This window comes from Mustela erminea, chromosome 10 (genome assembly GCF_009829155.1).
Source record: "Mustela erminea isolate mMusErm1 chromosome 10, mMusErm1.Pri, whole genome shotgun sequence".
NCBI classification, from domain to species: domain Eukaryota; kingdom Metazoa; phylum Chordata; class Mammalia; order Carnivora; family Mustelidae; genus Mustela; species Mustela erminea.
In genome coordinates, this window is record NC_045623.1 from 7,113,796 (window position 1) to 7,133,323 (window position 19,528).

Consider the following 19,528-nt stretch of genomic DNA (forward strand, 5'->3'; position numbering starts at 1 on the left):
ACCTTTCCTCCTCAGGAAAGTCCTTGTTACCCCTTTGCGACTCCTGTACAGCTCACTAGGAGGTTGTGTACAGCTATACATAAGAGTGGCAATAAAGAGAGGAGAGGTACGGTGTGCGCCACATCCCTCTACCTGCGTGCCTTTGCCTGTGTGTCTATATCTACTCCTAACTACATAAAAGACTGCTATTAAAAGATTCATCCTTTCAGTTTTGAAAGATGTTCCATAGTATGCATAATGTGTTAACATAATAACAGGCAACCCCACAGAGAGCATTCTGGAACAGCAAGCAATAGTAACCCCGATGAGGAGCTAGGGTCCAAGACAGGCCAAATGGAGTTACCCCAGGATGTGTGACAACAAGGAAGATCATAGCCATCCAAGCTGGTTGGCCATAGGAAAAGCTACCACAAGAGCCTGAGAAAGGAATCAGAGCCATCCATTCCCTCACGTGCCTAGGATCAGGGCAGCTGTGTACAAGTTGGAGGGATGATATTTTCCTTCCACTTGCCCATGTTCTGAGTGAGAACTTTGGCCCAGTTTTAGAAGTCATCTGAGCCTCGATAAGCAGGGGCGGGGCTTCCAGAGGCAGGAGTCTCAGAGCTCTATAAAGCCCAATGGGGCCCAGCTGGGCAACTCTCCCAAGGGCTGTGAACTGTTGGCTTTGTGCTCGTTCCTTTGGAAATGCAGCGGCTGTTGACTTCAGTGAAGCGGGTCTTGCAAGTGAAGACAGCAATGCAGGACGTCTTCATCTCACCTGCTAGCCATCTTCCCACAGCCCACCAAAGGTGAGTCATGTTCGCAGGGACTGTGCAGGCCACACTTTGAGAAGTGTCATAGAACCAGTAAAAGATAGGTAGATAGAAATCCTGCCATAGGGACGCCTGGGTGGCTCAGTTGGTTAAGCAGCTGCCTTCGGCTCAGGTCATGATCCCAGCGTCCTGGGATCGAGTCCCGCATCGGGCTCCTTGTTCGGCAGGGAGCCTGCTTCTCCCTCTGTCTCTGCCTGCCATTCTGTCTGCCTGTGCTCGGTCTCTCTCCCTCTCTCGCTCTGACAAATAAATAAAATATTTAAAAAAAAAAAAAAAAAAAAAAAAAAAGAAATCCTGCCATAAAGAAAAGCTCATTAGAATCCCAGTGAAATGTTGGCGAGGCTTGTACACAGCCTTACATGATCAAGTTAACCTGTTAGGGTTTCAGTTACCTCCTCTCTAAACAGACAGTAGGTCTCTCTCAGCTAGAATTCCAGGATCCCAAATCTCTGATACCTGCTGTTCATAGATGGTGACATCTTTCACTGCCCAGCGGCATGAAACAGTGGAAATATCGGTTCCAGGGCCCCTGGCATTCTTCTTTCCACCACCGTTCCCCCTTTACCTCCAGCTCCCGCCAAGACCCATAGCGCTCTGTGCCAATGGCAGTGTTGGTCAAACCAGCTGCTTCAAATCATTGCAGCAAGATTCCAAATGGGCTGGGGATCAGAAGCCTGTTTCTCTGCCCTCTGATTTTGTGAAAGGGGGGAATGGGGTGTTAATATAAGAGTGTATGTCTGTGTGCAATGTGTTGTGCACAGAAGCACACATGCATGCCTTGTATTTGTTTTGTTTATTTGTTTGTTTGTTTGTTTGTTTTTATGCCTTGTATTTGTAAGCACTCCCCAGCTTGGCCCATGTGCTTGGAACCTCCCAACACCGATGGTAATAGCTATAGCTAGGGCCTTCAATCTCCGAACCATGACTGTACCCTGAGACTAGCCATTTCTCCCACTTCCACACTGCACTTTATGACAGCTTAGAAAAATGACTTTGACTCAGTGTCTTCCCTTGCCTGGGATCCAGACCTGGATTCATGAATGTGTGGAGTAGGGGATGACGCTCCTTAGCCTTCTTATTTTCTTCCTCACTCTCTGCCATTGTTCATACCCTCCTTCACCCTCTTTAGACAGGCCAAATGTCCCAGCTCAGCATTTGACCTGTTCTTGCATCTGAGAGGAAAGGATTGACATGGGTTTGCTTGTTTCAGTAAGTAACAGTGGGCTGCTGCCCAGCAAGACAAACCTCAGAACTCATCCAACCTGCCCCTCCTTCAGGCATCCTTGGCTGACACATTACCCTTTTCCAGTGTACCCACAGCTCATCCTGTTTTCTGTGGTCTGAAAGAGTATTAAGGATCTTTCCTATGAGTCTCTCTTTCTCTGTATATCGGTCTCCTCTTCTGCAACCTGCCTCGGCTCTCAATCCAACCCAAGAACTGCTCCCATCACATGGTTAACGATGCTTCCCTGCAGGTTAACGAAGAGTGGTGCCATCCGCTTGACGGTCCCACCTGCTTTTCACATGTGCTGTGTCCCTAATCACCTTCACTCTCCACTCTACCTTACTTGCTCAGTCATCTCCCACTGTGACTACCACCTCCTCCAACCCCCCTCCAGTTCTTTACCAGCAGAAGTTCCGCTCACCCATCAAAGTCAGTCTCAAATGTAGCCTCTTCCATGAAGATTTTTCTGAGCCTACCAACCACAGGAAATCTCTGCTTCCTCCAAACTCCGGTGTGATTTTGCCTATATTCCTCTTGAGGTCCTTATCACATTCTGAGTCCCAGCTGGGGTATGCATGTATGTGCCCTTTTGTTACTCCCACTGGTCAAGGAAGTCCTCAGATCGTTGACCTCCTCTTTTCTTTGTCAACTCTCTCCACCTCGGCAGCCTCTCACTAGCACGGTGCCTGGCATGTAATGGTGAATTTTGAAACAGAAGGAGAATTGGAATAAAGAAAGAAAATCTTAATGCATATTCTTAAACCAAGCAACCTCAGAACAATACCAATTTTAGATTAAATAAAGTTTCCTAGAGAAAATATACAGATAAGAAGAGCACTCTTAACTCCAGTGGTCTGATCTTTCTGGAAGCCTCTACATGCTAACTCTTCTTCAAGGCTCTAGAATCCTTTTCCAGAAATAGCCCCCTATTAAGACAGTTTCAAAAGTTAACAGGTGACTGATTCTTAGAGCCTCTCCTTGAAAGCTTAGAATTCTAACTGGAAAGAAAGGAAGGGAGAGAGAATGAGAATGCAGAATTGAGAATGAGAAGACAGAATGATAATGAGGCTGAGGGGAGAGTCAGCCAAGTGCAGGACCTCTGCTGGCTAACCATTAGCTCCAACATACTGGGTAAGATTCTCCACAAATATTTGAGAGTACAAACTCCAATTATCTGGGGAACACCAAATAAATAGGGCAGATAACTAAATTCCAAACCTCTCTTATCAGATGTGGGTGAACATTTATACTTTGCCTCATTGTCTTATGATCTTGTGATACACTTTGTCTCAGCGACCTTTCTGATGGGAGAACTGGGATTTACCAGAAGTCCAGAATCCTCAGGGTGATTGACAGACACACTCAATCTGAGCTACAGTTCCTGTGGCATAGAGCTAAATGTGTAGGCCTGTGGAGCCATCCTCTCACTCACAATGGTTAGGCATTCTATAGCTAGGTATGAGTCAAAGGAGTCTGGTGGCACTCATGAGTGCTTTGGTGGCACCCAAGGTGGTGAAAGGACAGGCTATTTCTAATACATGAGTAACCATGAAGGTACTCTGAGCACAACACTTCACCAATGCTTGCCTTGATTTTTTTCACCATCTGCAAAATGAAGAGTATTAGTAAAGTAACCAGATTTCAGGTATTTTCATGTAGGAACAGTTGGAGGTGGACCTGGTGATTTCTGTACTTAAAGCTGGACGGAGAAACTCCAGAATTTCACCAAGATATTAGGAGTCAGGTATTAGGAGAGAGGTGGGTAGGTCCAGGAAAGAAACGGATTATCTTTTCCCTCTTCCACTGACCCCTCCCCCATTTTCTCTCTGCTCCCATGTAGAATCTTTCTCTCTGTCCTCTGTATGCGCACAGCCTTTGTTTGTTATACCATGTATTTAGCTGTTGAATACCTGCCTGTTCCATTAGACTATGCTCTCTTGGTGGCCACAAAGGATGCCTTCTTCTCTACTGTGCATCTGGAACCCAACACTGCGTTGGATGTGCTCCATGAATATTCGGAGGCCCAATCAGAAAAGGCAGAGAGGATGGAATCAAGCAGGAAGCTTCCTTAAAAAGTAGAAAAAACAATAGGTGTGTTCTTGTGTAGTAAGAAGAAACAAGGAGAAAAGGAGTGAGGAGAGGGGCATTTTTTTTTTTGAAAGGAGCACTTTAAAACTGAATGAGATTTTTCAAGTTATGTCCTATGAGGTTTATAACATGTGTAGAAGTAAACCACATAACAACAATAGCTCAAAGGGATGGAAAGGATAAAGGAAGTTAAAGTATGGTTTTTCACTGTTCAAAAAACAGAAGTGTTAATGTAAGTTAGATTACAATAAACCAAGCAAGCATATTGTAATCTCTGAGATCATTACTAAAAGAAAAAAAGGAGAGAAAATGGAATAATAAATACTTATTTAATCCAAAAGAATGCAGGAAAGAAGAAATAAACAAAGGACGTGTGAGACAAATGGAAATAAAGAGTGAGACAGTAGATTTAATCCCATCTATATTAGTCATTACAATAAATATAATTGGACCAGTTACTCCAATTAAAGCACCAATACTGTAAGGCTTGTTAAAAAAACAAACAAAAAAAGACTCTAACTATGTGCTGTTTAGGAGAGATGTGTGTTAAATATAAAGACCTGAGAGGTTAAAAGTATAAAAGGACAACAAAAGATACACCATGCAAACAGTAATAATAATAATAATAATAATAATAATAATAATAACTAAGGCAGCTTTCTTAATATCAGGAGAAGTAGATTTTGTGACAGGAATATCACAAAAATGAATTAAAAAGGGACATTTAATAAGGTTAAAAGTGCTAATTTAACAGAAAGATAACCACCTCACATTTGCATTCATCTGATAATATAGCTTCAAAATAGACAAAAAATGAAAGAGATGATTGCTGTATTGTATTTTGAGGAGACTGGCTGGACACCATTAATAGGATTTTGATTGTTATCTCCATTACAGGTTTTCAACCATCCCTGCTGTCCCCTTGGCCAAAACAGATACTTGGCCAAAGGATGTGGGCATCCTTGCTCTGGAGGTCTATTTCCCAGCCCAGTATGTGGACCAAACAGACCTGGAGAAGTTTAACAATGTGGAAGCAGGGAGGTACACGGTGGGCTTAGGCCAAACCCATATGGGCTTCTGCTCAGTCCAGGAGGACATCAACTCCCTGTGCCTGACGGTCGTGCAGCGGCTGATGGAGCGCACACAGCTCCCATGGGACTCTGTGGGACGGCTGGAAGTGGGCACTGAGACCATCATTGACAAGTCCAAGGCTGTCAAAACAGTGCTCATGGAGCTCTTCCAGGACTCAGGAAACACTGACATTGAGGGCATAGATACCACCAATGCCTGCTACGGTGGCACTGCCTCCCTCTTCAACGCTGCCAACTGGATAGAGTCCAGCTCCTGGGATGGTATGTGCTTCCCAAGACCTTATGTAAGAAAGGAACTGGGTTAGAGGCTGAATCCTAAGTTTTGTTTCTCCATTTCCCCAGTGGTTTCATCAGGGAGGGAAGGACAGCTTACTCACACAGCTGTTCTTGTCATCAAAAACCACAATGATGATTACCACTTAGACTTGTGTAACTGTATACTGTTAACTAGGTAGCATGGGCACATAGTTCATTTAGTCCTTCCAACAGCCTAGGAAGTGGGTGTTATGCATGATTTACACATGAGAAACTGGGGGATCTGATATCTTACACAGTGTTAGGCAGGAGTGAGACGCCAAACCAAATCCAATATATTCCTATTTCTCATAAGGTTCTCCTAAGCCTCTGAGAGAGAGTTAAACAAGTTTAGGTATTAAGGGGAAAACATGCTGGTAGGAGGAGACCCAAAGAATCACAGAATTAAAAAAAAAAAAAGAATCACAGGATAGACTATTATACAGAGTATATATTCTCTTACTCCCTCGGCTACTTGCTAGGAAATTGCTTTTTGCTTAACATTATTTATAAAAAGGTTTTTTTATTTATTTAATCTTAAGGGAAGAGGAGTAGAGGGCAAGGGATAAGCAGACTCTGTGCTGAGCGTGCAGCCTGATGCATGATCCCATGATTCTGAGATCATGACCTGAGCTGAAATCAAGAGTCAGACACTTAACCCACTGAAATACTTGGGCACCCCATGGTTTTTGCTTAACATATTAACATTACCTTGTTTCTTACATCTTCTCTGGATGTTATACTGGAGGAAGAACCCCCTGTTGTGATAGCAAGAAAGATCCAAAGGAAACAGTACAAGTTGAGAGTTTAGAATCTAGCTCTGTTGATAACTGCTGACAAGTCCCTTAACCACTTCAAGCCTCATAGTTTTATTAGGCAACCTCCCTTGCAAGGCTGGTAAAAGGACTGTACAAGAGATCTACAGAGATTATCTGGGCAGTCAAGGCACTTAGTATGCTGAGTGGAAACTGGAATTTAAAACTGTAGAAGCCATAATTAACATTAATTATAAACTCTTAATGTTAGCAGGAACCTTGGAGATTATCTAATTCAATATTCTTTATTTCAAAGAGAAGCCAAGAAATGTTGGACAGTTTGCTGTGCAGTGTAATTCCACACACCTATTTAGTATTTTTTTTTTAAAGGAGGCTCCACACTGTGTGTGGAGCCCAGTGAGGGCCAGAATTCAGGAACCTGAGACAGAGACCTGAGCTGAGATCACATGTCAGATGCTCAACCAACTGAGCCACCCACATGCTCCAATTCATTCAGTATTGTTTTGGAATGCCTTGAATAGCCTCACCATCAACAGTTCCATTGATTTGGAATGTTCTAGTCTCTACATCATCAAATCTGTTTTTAGAGCGTTTTTCCTGTTTGGTAACCCCTACTGCCATCACCACCAATATTTCCAACCATGCAATTAGTTGGGAAGTAGAAATGAAGGGCAAGAGATAGTCACCAGCCTTTAACCAAAAATCAGAACCTTGTTTGGGAACATCATCAGCTTTAATTATGTCATTTCCAATGAGTAGATTCTGCTGAGAGGCAGGGTATTCCTTCTTTAACAGGATGTCTTGTTTAGAGGGAGGAAAAAATAAACTATTGAGATGTGAATCATTAGTCTGTACCAAAACAAAAAGCATATTTAAGCTTGAAGCTAATGGCAACCACCAAGACCAAGCAAAGCCAGTGTAGATGGGATGTCTGCTTTGATCTGACCAACCATCCAGCTGGGGTTTCTCGGATGAGCAAAGGCAGTTTTGGGACTCACCAGGAAGTTCCAAATCACCCCATAGAGACAGTAGGTTTTGAGGAAAGGAAAAAGTGGCACAGCCTCAGATTGTCCAGAAGACTTCATTTTTCTTGTCTTTTTTTTTAAGTGAAAGTAACTGAAATGCATAGTTGAAATAAATACATATACACAAATGAGTGTAAAGCAAAGAAAAAGTTCTCTTTTGACACCCTATTACGACTTTCCAGAATTTCACACTAATGGTTTCTATGTATTCTTCCAGAATTTTTCTTTGTTCTAGCAAGTATACACATATATAACTATTCAGTTTTGGTTTTTAACATTGTACATATTTTTCCTCACCTCCATGATGTCTTAGAGGTCATCCCATACCAATATGTATAAAGTCTATCTCATCTTTTAAAAGCCTTACAATATTTTTTGATTAATATGCCAAACTTTATTTAATTAGTTCCATGCTGATGGATATTTAGGTTCTGTATATTTTTTGCAATTATTAAAAAATCTTTTAATAAACATTGCATAATAGCATTACATGCTTGTGAGAATGTGTTGTAAGACTAGATTCCTAGAAAAGGAATTGCCAGATATGTTGATATAAAAGTTTAGTAGAATGTGCCAAATTGGGGCACCCGCATGGCTCAGTTGGTTGTGTCTGCCTTTGGCTCATGTCATGATCCCAGTTCCCTGGGATGGAGCCCCAGGTTAGGAACCCCTGCTCAGCAGGGAATCTACTTCTCCCTCTATCCCTCCCCAATTGCTTATGCTCGAGCTCTCTCTCTCTTTCTCAAATAAATAAATAAAAATCCTTTGAAAAAAAGACTGTGCCAAATTGTTTCTCGAGATGTTGTACTAAAGTATATCCCTACGATAAGTATTGTTAAGTTTTCTAATCTTTGTCAATTTAATATGGAAAAATAAGGATTTGCCCTGTTTTCATTATAAAAATGCTTCAGTATTTTTGGATGTTCATTGACCATTTTCCCATTACGTACTTTGGGGTTTTTTATGAGACTTTTATAAATGAAGGAAAAGAGCTTTTAGTTGGTTGTAAGTAGTCTAAATACTTCCCCAGTTTGTCCAAGTTTGTTTCTGTAAAAAGTTTGAATTTTTAGATTGTAAAATTTACTAATCTTTTCTTTAACAGCTTCTAAATACTTTTCTATAGTTTCCAAACTCATTCTCATTCTCTCTCTCTCTCTTTATATATATATATAGATAGATATAGATATAGATATATCTATATCTATCTATATATATATATAACAATACTTTTTGTCGGAGTTGGAGTTGTTACAATACTTAAAAGAAGATTCTTGGGTTTCAGTGAATTTGGAATCCTGACTCTGAATCCTTATCATACCATCTATTAGCTGGGTGGCTTGGGCCAAGTTACTTAAAATCTTTGGGCCTCCATTTTTTTGTTGATGAAGAGAGAATAACTGTGCCTGATTTATAGGCTGATCATGAGTGAAAGGATTTTTTTTGTTGTTGTTCACTGTTCTATCTTCAGTACTTAAAATTGTGCCTGACTCACAGGAAGCACTCTGTCTACTCGAGATTTTGGTCGTGTTCTCGAGTAGAGATAATTACTTCTTGTCTCTCATTACAGGTCGCTATGCAATGGTGGTCTGCGGAGACATTGCTGTCTATCCCAGTGGTAACGCTCGCCCCACAGGTGGGGCTGGAGCTGTGGCCATGCTGGTTGGACCCAAGGCCCCTCTAGCTCTTGAGAGAGGTCTGTGGTAAACTGTGGAAATGTGGTACCAAGAGACTGTGAACAGCTAATGCATAGTTCCCAATCCAAGTTGGCATATCCCCTACATAGGACTGAAGTGTGGATTTGAAGATGAGATCACATGCCTTCAGAAGGCTGGACTGGGGAGCCATGGGCAGGGAGGAAGGGAACAGAGGGATCATCAAGATTTCCTCTTCTTCACCATCACATATTGGGATCATGATGCATAGAATGAGTAACATTGTTGCCGCAGACCAGGACCTTTAAGGTGCTAGACTGGCAATTGAAGATGAAAGAAGATAATTGGGTATAAGGAGAAAGGTTCTCCTTTGAGACTTTTGGCATCTATTCCAGATTTTGTTAAAGCCTTAAAGGTATGGAAAGGGAAATAATAGATCTCATTTATATAAGAGCAACCATCTATTCAATTCCCTTTGAATGTGGGCGGGATGTTGAGTGGGCTCAGGCAGAGAAAAGCCAGGGAAATGTTAGTGGATGTCTCCCTATCCTCTCTGCTCCATGGGGGCTACATCATACAGTCCTGAATCCCCCTGTGTGCCTTGCCAGGGCTTAGAGGAACCCACATGGAGAACGTTTACGACTTCTACAAACCAGATGCGGCTTCAGAGTACCCGATAGTGGATGGGAAGCTCTCCATCCAGTGCTACCTACGGGCCTTGGACAGATGTTACACATTATACCGTCAAAAAATCCAGAACCAGTGGAAACAAGGTATGGGGCTCAGAGGGCAGAACGTGGGGACTCTATTACTAGGGGACAAAAAGTTGGTCCTAAAAGCTTAAGACAAGGTTTCTTCTGTCCTTCAAAAACGATCTCAAGAGCATGGCTTCATGTCCCCTTCCTCTTATACCCTTTCATGGGTCTATGCTAAAAAAAAGTCCATCTAGAAGCTTCCAATTCAAGTATGCAGCTGCCTCTTACTTGAGCTGCATGCAAGAGATTAAACAAGCTAGGACCAAAGCCATCAGTAGGAAACCAGTGACTGTGAGCCACCTGGGGAGGTACTGTGGTGAGTCAGTGTAACCATATCCTACTGGGGCTAAGATTTGCTTCTGTTGAAGTCAGGAGTGATTTAACTCACCATTTGTAGTTTGCTGCCTTTTAAAGGCCAGCCGATGTTGAGAAATCTTATCTCTATTTTCAGTATAGTAAAGTGTTGCTGATTTTTCTTTGGATGATAATGTTACAAGTTAATTTTCTTTTCACCTTTATTTCCGAGTTCTCCCGCTAAGAAAATATGGGCTGCTTTCATAATCAGAAAGGAAATAAACTTTATTTTAAAAGTTCAGAGCACTCTAAAAAAATCAAAGGGTTCTTATTATGACCAGAAGTGCATCTGTGACAGGCAGTTTTCAGTGGAAAAAGGCATGTGTGGAAGTGTCAGAGCATGGATGCTTTAGGGAGTGGCCTGAGGAGCCACTTCTTGCCCCTTTCCACTGCTCTGAGAGGGCTGCCAGCCACCACGGCTGGCCCCTACAGGTAGGCAGTGGACTTGGACTTCCCTACCTTCCATCCACTGTAAACTTGCTCTTGGCTAACTGCTCTCACCAGCTCTGTATTCTTTCAGCATTCTCATTTTGCTCCCTAACCTTGTGTGGAATTTGATTGATGTTGCTTTGGCCCTCAGCTCTAAGAGACAGTCTGGGGTGTCTATAGAGTCAGAAACATCAGAACCTAAATCCAAAGCCAGCCATTTTCAAGCTGAGTAAACTTGGACACATGACCTCACTTCATATTTTAGAGACTCTGTTTCCTCTTCTGAAAAACAGAGAAAGTAACACAAGACTAGTTTGATTTGGAGGAATTATCTGTCATAAAGGTTGGCAATAGTAGACAGGAAGAAAATGCTTGTTTGTTTCCCGTCTTTCTTCATAAGTAGAGTGCTTAAGTGAATGAACAACTTACATGTGTTTGCTGAAGGTAGGAGCTGGTTCCCTGGGACACCTCATGTCCCTTGGAACACTTCGGTCTTGGAGTGTAGGTCTAAGTGGCTCATTGGCCATGGCACATCCTTGTTTTCACACTTCTTCTTCCAGCTGGCATCAATCGGCCTTTCACTCTTGATGACTTACAGTTCATGATCTTTCACACGCCCTTCTGCAAGATGGTCCAGAAATCCCTGGCTCGCCTGATGTTCAATGACTTCTTGTCAACCAGCAGCGACACGCAGACCAGCCTCTATAAGGGGCTTGAGGCCTTCAGGTGGGTCCTCTTTGGGGAACCCTGGAGGTTCTTGAGGGCTGAGGAAGGATGAGATTTCCTTACTCCTTGAGTCTGTACCACCAGCCAACCATGGGGGTGAGAAAAGAACAATCTTCCAACACAATAGAAAGGACACCAAGTTCATACATGACTTATTGGGTTATGGTCTACATGGGGTTCCCCCATCTTTTATCTCAGGGAACACAGGGAATTTACCAGCACCTCTAGATCAAGTGGCTGGCTATCAGAAGCTTCAGAGAATTAAAAAAAGGGGAAAGGGAGTATAGCTAAAACATTTAGTCAGCAAACATTTTATGAACATCAACTATATGCCAGACTTCATACCTAACTCTAGGGATACCATAGTAAATATGACTCCATGATATTCCAGTCTGTATAGACAGAAATACCTAGAAGTAAATAATCACAGTACAGGATGGCAACTTGGGAGCATCAAGTCTCATTCTCAATTACCATTGTTGAATTAATGTCTTGCCTGTTGCCTTATTTTCCCCCATCTATGAAACAGAGTTAGTCCAGCTCCCCCCCTTAGAAGAATACTGTTTATTGAGAAATTACTCCAAGACATTTAGAATAGAAGAATCTTCAATACACAGTTCCCAATGGGAAGAAAATATTCCCTTTTGGTATGGTAGCTGTTTAGTTCAAGTTTTGGAGTATTCTACCAACATCTGCCCCTATTACTAATTACTACGAAGCCTGCCACTACCTGAAACATCAAAGTGAGCATAAACACTATTACTAGACCTGCCCCGTGAAAGAAAATTCTAATATATGCCAAAGATAATAGCTTAACATCTTTAACACATGGAAGTCTCATCCATACTGAGACCCTAATAGGAAAACGAGCAGAAGATATGCCCCAGAAATTTCCTCAAAGAAGAAATGCACATTATCCCTTTTGCAAATGTGCTTGCCCATTAGTAAAAAATTTAAAGAAGCTACCATTTTTCTTACATAGCCTTTTTATTTTTTTTATATTATTTATTTATTTATTTGACAGACAGAGATCACAAGTAGGCAGAGAGGCAGGCAGAGAGAGGAGGAAGCAGGCTCCCTGCTGAGCAGAGAGCCTGATGTGGGGCTCGATCCCAGGACCCTGGGATCATGACCTGAGCCAAAGGCAGAGGCTTAACCCACTGAGCCACCCAGGCACCCCTTACATAGCCTTTTTAAAGATCTGAATACTCAGAGGAAATGAGGAAAATGGACAACAGTAGATGTGTGAATTGACACAAGGACTGTGGGAAGAAGTAGGAAAACACAAAGCAAAGGCCTTAAAGACGTGCACACTTTTTGGTTCAGCAACTCCATGTGTAAGAGGGAAGAGGCAGAGTTTTAACTGGTGAGGACAGGATGGGGAGATTGGTTCAATTAGGGCACATCATATCATGACTCATTCTGCAGCCTTTAAAAATATTGCTAGAGAAGTTGATTTAATGTCATAAAGAAAATTAGTTAGGGAAGCATGTTGAATGGAATATATAGCATGATTTTATTTTCTAGTTAACCTCTGAGGGCAGGGATAGATTCCACAAGAACAACTGACCTAAGGGCTCTCTCTGAATGGTACAGCTATTAGTGACATTGGTTTTTTGTTTTGTTTTTTGTTTTTTGTGCTGGTCTGTATTTCTAAATATTCTGTAAAAAAACAAACATACCAAAACAAAACAAAACAAAACAAACATGTGCCTAGAAATCTCTCCAGGAGCTCTGACTTTTCCCCCTTGCTGCCTCCCTCCCCTTCTGAGGTCTCTCACCTGGCCCATGCCTCTGCTTGCCTCTCAGGGGACTAGCGCTGGAAGAAACCTACACCAACAAGGACATGGATAAGGCACTTCAAAAAGCTTCCCTGGACATGTTCAACAAGAAGACCAAGGCCTCCCTTTACCTCTCCACTCACAATGGGAATACGTACACCTCATCCCTGTATGGGTGTCTGGCCTCTCTTCTGTCTCAGTGAGTACTGCCCCCCAACAGATGGTCAAGGTCAGAGGGCTCAACCAAATTTGGTTCCTCTTCCGGTTCAGAAATTCTTAAGGAAGGAAAGATAATGAAAGAAACTTCTTTCAAAGGGACATGTGTAGACAGCTCTACTATCAGGATTAAGTAATGGTCTCCAAAGTGACAATGTATGATGTCAAGGAATGTTTAAGGTGTGCTTGGATGCAGCAAGCATGTAACAGAACTTCAGTGCATAGTTTTATCTCATCCATTTGAAATCTCTGGCCTTAGTAAAGCACAGTGGTTAAGAGAGTCTAGCTTTAGAACCCACAGCTGGGGTTTCAATACCACTTATTAGCTTTGATCTTGGAAAAACACTTCATCCCTATGTGCTTCATTTTCCCCATCTATAAAGCATATGCACTAACAATACGTCCCTCCTAGCATTTTGATGAGCGCTCAGTGGGTAAAGGAATTAAAACACTAGAGCTCAGCAAGTGCTCAGATACTGGTGGTTATTTCTATTGATACTCTATTTTCTGGGGTTTATAGGAAATACTGGTACTATAGTACCTGCACATAACATAGGAGATAGATATATATGAACTCAATCAAACGATTACCGATGAGGATATTGCTGAAACATTACCAGAAAACATGGAAGCCTTGAAGTGGTCTGACCTCCAAACACCAGAGTTCACTGAATTCATCTTGTCCCCATAGGTGACAAGAAGCTCCCAATTCTGTTGTGCTCAATGGGTCTTCTGTATCTTGGATTTTAGCCACTCTCCTCCTGATAAGTTTTCTTCTCTCTGGGTCTATCCCCAGGGTCTTCCAAAAGCCCCTCTTTGTGCAGGGTGCCTGGAGCCCATGTCTACTTGCAAGAGGTTGACTAGATTGGAGTGGTAGGTTGGTAGCTTATTTGAAGGGCAGAATTATGCCAGCGTGCTTCTTGGATTTTGCTTTCTTTCCCTGCAGGTACTCTGCCCAAGACCTGGCTGGCTCTAGGATTGGGGCCTTTTCTTATGGCTCTGGCTTGGCAGCAAGTTTTTTTTCATTTCGAGTGTCCAAGGACGCTTCTCCAGGTGAGTCCTGTCTTTTTATTAGGCCCTTCTGGTGTGATTCATCTGGTCAAAGAAACCACTCTCTTCCTCCTCACTACTGAGGCTCCCATATGGCCAGAATTATGTTGTGATTAAGAACAGAGGGACTCCCAGAAGGGATTTAAGCAATGGAGTAAGTTTGTCTCATTTATGGAGTTGAAGCATTTGGTGGGCTACTACTTGGAACTAGATTGAAGAGAAATGAAGGCGGAAGTGGGAAACCAGTCAGATTGTTCCAGCAAACAGTTCAGGCAGGAGGTAATTAATGGCGGTTTGGTTGCAATTAGTTCAAGGGAAGTTTATGGATTTGAAATTTTCAGTAAATATATGTTGATTATTTTCTGTGAGATGTAATTGCGGGTATGCACCTAAACACCCTGCGGGACATTCCTTAACTCAGAGTGTGTCTGCCAGTAGGTTTCAGTAACATTATGTTTGATGACCTTTATCATTTCTCGACATTCCAAGCCACACACAACACTGTCCTCCAGGGTTGGAGCCTCCACAGCACCTGGCTCTCTATCAAACTCGTGACTGGCAGCAGTGACGATGACAGTGACGCAGAAATAACGATTTTGCCTTTGTTTCCCAGGATCCCCCCTGGAGAAGTTGGTGTCTAGTATGTCAGACCTTCCAAAACGCCTCGCCTCCCGGAAGCGTATGTCTCCTCAGGAATTCACAGAAATAATGGACCAAAGAGAACAATTCTACCATAAGGGTAAGAAAAAGGACGAGAAGAGAGGAGATGGAAATTTTCTAAGATTCCATGCTGATGGCAGAGAGCCGGGGATTCATCAGAAGTCTGGACTACCGTGGTCCAGAGCGAAGATATCTAGACAATATGATTGGGAGAGAATCTGTTAGGCCCAAAGGGGCAACAATTGGGTGGGAAAGCAGGAGGCAGAGTGGAGAAGAGGTGGGCAGTAGCATGTGGCTTCCCAGTATAGATTGTAGCTAACTACTCAAAACAGGATCCTGGAAAATGCAGTCCCAAGGACTTCTGGCAGATGGTCTTTAAAACTGCTCTCTATGCAACCGTTGAAGTAGACCGGACTTTGAAGCTGGATATTCAAATCTAAACCGACCTGTGATCCCCAGTAGCTCTTGGGGAAATCATTGATGTTTTCTCAGTTGTCTTATTTCTAAAATCATACCAACTTTGCAAGACTGCCACACGGATTAAATGAGTTCATGTACATAAAAAAGTTCTATTATCGACAGATATTACTGTCTCTGCGCACCTGCCCCCTTTCCCTACCGAACATAAAAACAAAATATTGCCCAGTGGGACACCTGGGTGGCTCAGTCAGTTAAGCATCTGCCTTTGGCTCAGGTCATGATCCCAGAGTCCTGGGATCAAGCCCCACATCACGCTCCCTGCTCAGTGGGGAGCCTGCTTCTCCCTCTGCCTCTCCCCTGCTTGTGCTCTCTCTCTCGAATAAATAAATAAAATCTTTGAAAAAAATATTGCCCAGAAAAGCAACAAAGGAAAAGGAGACAAAATAAAAGTTATGACTGGAGAGACCAGATGGTGGTTTTAATACCAAAGCAAAACATATTTTCTTAAGCAAGACTTTGGACACGTGGCTTGCAATGGGATCTGAAAGGGAGATAGAGTACATGGATCTGGGAATGTTCCAGAAAACCTAGGCCTAGTAGTCATCCATCTACTCTGGAACAGGGACATCTTAGGTCAAAGAGGAAAAACAATTAAAGTAAAAATAGGACTTCTGAGGTGAACTTTGTTGAACAAAGAACAGAAATATGACAGTGAATCAGAGCCAGAGAACTTAGGGCTAAGAAGGAAGTGTCTATTAGAAGACAGGAAGCTCTGAGGTATACATACCTCAAGGCAGGTATCCCCAGCAAGAGAGCGTGGTGAGGATTTCAGGAGAGGAAGGTCACGTTTAATGTAGGAACACGTCATACTCCTACAGTAAAATTTCTCATAACTGAGGCTTATGTACTAGATCCAAGATGACTGCCTCTGGTTCTTGGGCTGGTCCAGGGCTCTGCTGGGGCTAGGACAGGTGGCCAGCCTCGCAGCCAGGAGAGCTTCACGGTGAAGGCATCCCTGGCACTCTTTCCTCTTCCCAGCCTCACGTACCTCTTTTTTTTTTTATTATTACAACTGGATACTTTTTATTTTTATTTTTTTTATTTTGCAAATTTTTAAAATTTATTTTTTATTTATTTTCAGCATAACAGTATTCATTATTTTTGCACCACACCCAGTGCTCCATGCAATCCGTGCCCTCTATAATACCCACCACCTGGTACCCCGACCTCCCATGCCCCCGCCCCTTCAAACCCCTCAGATTGTTTTTCAGAGTCCATAGTCTCTCATGGTTCACCTCCCCTTCCAATTTCCCCCAACTCCCTCCTCTTCTCTATCTCCCCATGTCCTCCATGCTATTTGTTATGCTCCACAAATAAGTCACATACCTCTTAGTAAGTATTGCTTCTCCTCATGCCACAGTGAATTTCTCACCACCTGGCGACACAAGCAGTCTTTTCCCCGGCACGTGGTACCTGGAGCGGGTAGATGAGCTGTATCGTCGCAAGTATGCCCGGCGACCAGTCTAAAGGTGGTAAGTGACATTCTGTAGGGTTAGTGATATCAAGTTTGTCCTCTGGGAAACAGATTCAGTTCCAATAGTGTAACCAGGCCAGACAAGTTCTATAGCTCGGAAATGATTGGGGGTGGGGAGTTTGTATCATGAGGACCACCCAGAACTGGTGGGGCTCTTTGCCCTGGAAAGACAAAAGCTGGGGTAGGGGCACATTTTAAACTCTGGAATGCAGGGAAAAGTCAACTTGTTTACCTGATGTGCTCAGGATAGGAAGCTCCCCTAGAAATGTGATAGAAACCAAATTGGCATCTTTTAGGGAAACCTACAGAACCCATTCCTCAAAAGGGGTAAGGTAGGAACAAAGATGAATGACTTTAGAAAAGGTTCCTACATATTCACGAAGAAATGCAGCGTTGGGGATTCTGTTGGGGCCAGAAGCCTCGGGAGGCGGGAGCCTCACCTGGGTAAAAGCAGTGAGGTTTGGAAAATCAGTGAAGGGTTTTTGGAGGTGGTTTCTTGCAAGAGGACTGCCTGAAGAGGAGATGGGAGACTTGTTGGGATACTTATTAAAGAAGAATCAAGTGTTTAGAAGGAGAATCTTGGGGGTGTCTGGGTGGCTCAGTGGTTTAAGTGTCTGCCGTCAGCTCAGGTCATGATCTTGGAATCCCAGAATCAAGTCCCGTGTTCCTTGTTCGGGCAGGGTGACTGCTTCTCCTTCTCCCTCAGCCACTCCCTCTGTTTGTGCTCTCTCTCTCTCTGTGTGTGTCAAATAAATAGAAACAATCTTAAAAAAAAAAAAAAAAAGGTGGGGGCAAGGGTTAGAATCATATAGTTCATGGACCCAGACATCTACCTTCAGTTTATCTTCTAAGTTGCTAAAACAAACAGAATGGAGGCGTGAGAAGCCATTTCTTCAACAACCTGTAAATCTTAACAAATACAGTCCCCAAATACTTCCTTTATATGTGTGTGTGTTTATTGTTTCCCTTCTCTGGGTAGGTAAAGGGTAGAAGAAGGTTTGCCGAGGGTGGGACATGGAGCTGGGGAGGAGGAGGAAGTCCACGGGGAAAAGGAGATACCCAGACAAAGCAAGAAGACCACGGGGTAGGCGGGATGCCCTCGGCCCCACGTGGCCTCCTCTAATGTGATGTTAAGTGCTCAGCAGGGTGGACAAGGGGCCTCACCGGCCAGGGCTGCAGATGTGGTCCGATTCCAAGCTCAGTATCCAGGGCTACAGACTTGGACACCGCCCCTAAGTCATTTGTGTGCCTGCTGGCTTGTAATAGGATTCCTAAGGGCAAGTCAATGGCAAAGAGGGGGCAATTAGATGTGTCAATGGGTAGTTCAGTCATCAGAAGGAGAGAGAGAGAAATTTGGGATTTTCAAGGGCAAGTTTCTAAATCAGGCTCCCTCCCTCTCATGGTCCTCAAGCATTGTACCTCTGAGGAGGAAAGTTGGGACTCTGGTCCTTATCTCGTGCTGATGGCTCACACAAGCAAGGACCTCACAACAATGAAATCTTAAGCGAATGAAAGGTTTTCTGTCAGTGTTCCACTCTGTGGCGGTGTCTCTTCACTGTCCAGCCTATCCAACCCTCTCTTCCATTAGGCGGAATGTATCACAGGGTCCCTGCCCCTCTCCCCTGGCTCCTGTGACGTTGGACGCAGGTGGCTCAGGCATCCAGGCATGGAGCTGGGCTGGCAGCAGAGCCCCCCAGACCTCATGATGCAGGCAGGAGATCCCTCAGCATAGTCTTACCTCAGACAAGACACAGGTACTGGGAGCACGGCCGGAGGGATGCCTGGGATGAGGCTCACACTGAATGTCCTTTTTTTTGTCTCTTTAATTTCTACAGACCATGGTTCCTGGAAAATCTACAGTAGCAGAGTTTGTGCTCATGGATCCTACTTTTAAAAAGCCCACTCTTAGATGGAAATGAATTGGATTGGACACCATAGTCCCCAGAAGCAGCAGCCTGGGGGAGTGAGGGGTCGTCCTTAGCAGTCTTTTCTGCCTTTCTCAGGGCTAATGGTGGCACAGGGGTCCTCTGTGGAAGAGGGGTGCAAAGAAAGCCTAGCCCAGAAATCTTGCTCTCTGGAACTGGGGAAACAATCCAGATAACTTTGCCTGTCACGTTCCCTTGTGGCCATTATTATCATTACTAGATTTCTGTGCTGTTGTATCTTTACTCATTTCTTAAGTTTTTCCATCAGTTTCTAGATGTTGCAGCTGGTACTAAGCCCATACAACACAACCCAAAAGTTCAGAAGGAGGCAGTCCCTCATTGCATTGTTTGGGAAAACCAGGGCTCAAAACAGGCACCAGCTGACATGCTGAGGAGACTGCCAGACCCCCCGGCTCTGAGGGCCCTACTCTCCGTGACCCCCACCTGCCCCCACCACTGAGTGCTCACCTCACACACCCCGTCCCCATCCCATTCCATTCTCCAAGAAGTACAGGAGAACAAAGGTGGGGACACATGGCCTCTGCGCCCAGCTTCCTTCCCTGTTCTAAAGACGCCACCTGTAGACCCGGCCAGAAATGCCCTCAAGGGCGGCTGCAGCTCCTTGCCCAGGCCTTGCCAGTGTCTCTGGCCAAATACACACCAAGCAGAGGTTAATGTGGCATGCTCTTGACTCCTCCAGCCAAAAAAGAAAAAA

The 19,528-nt window shown here is 43.6% G+C and overlaps 1 protein-coding gene across 1 annotated transcript; it reads left to right on the forward strand.

Annotated features, from left to right (window-relative positions):
• The first annotated feature begins 616 nt into the window (after positions 1 to 616).
• On the forward strand, positions 617 to 19,050 carry HMGCS2 (3-hydroxy-3-methylglutaryl-CoA synthase 2). The gene is made up of 10 exons (XM_032303120.1): positions 617 to 788; positions 5,023 to 5,477; positions 8,879 to 9,004; positions 9,572 to 9,736; positions 11,062 to 11,227; positions 13,037 to 13,207; positions 14,171 to 14,277; positions 14,888 to 15,013; positions 16,775 to 16,886; positions 18,724 to 19,050. Exons 1-9 carry the CDS (start codon positions 685 to 687, stop codon positions 16,879 to 16,881), a joined length of 1,527 nt encoding a protein of 508 aa, XP_032159011.1. The 5' UTR covers positions 617 to 684; the 3' UTR covers positions 16,882 to 16,886; positions 18,724 to 19,050.
• The last annotated feature ends 478 nt before the right edge of the window (positions 19,051 to 19,528 follow it).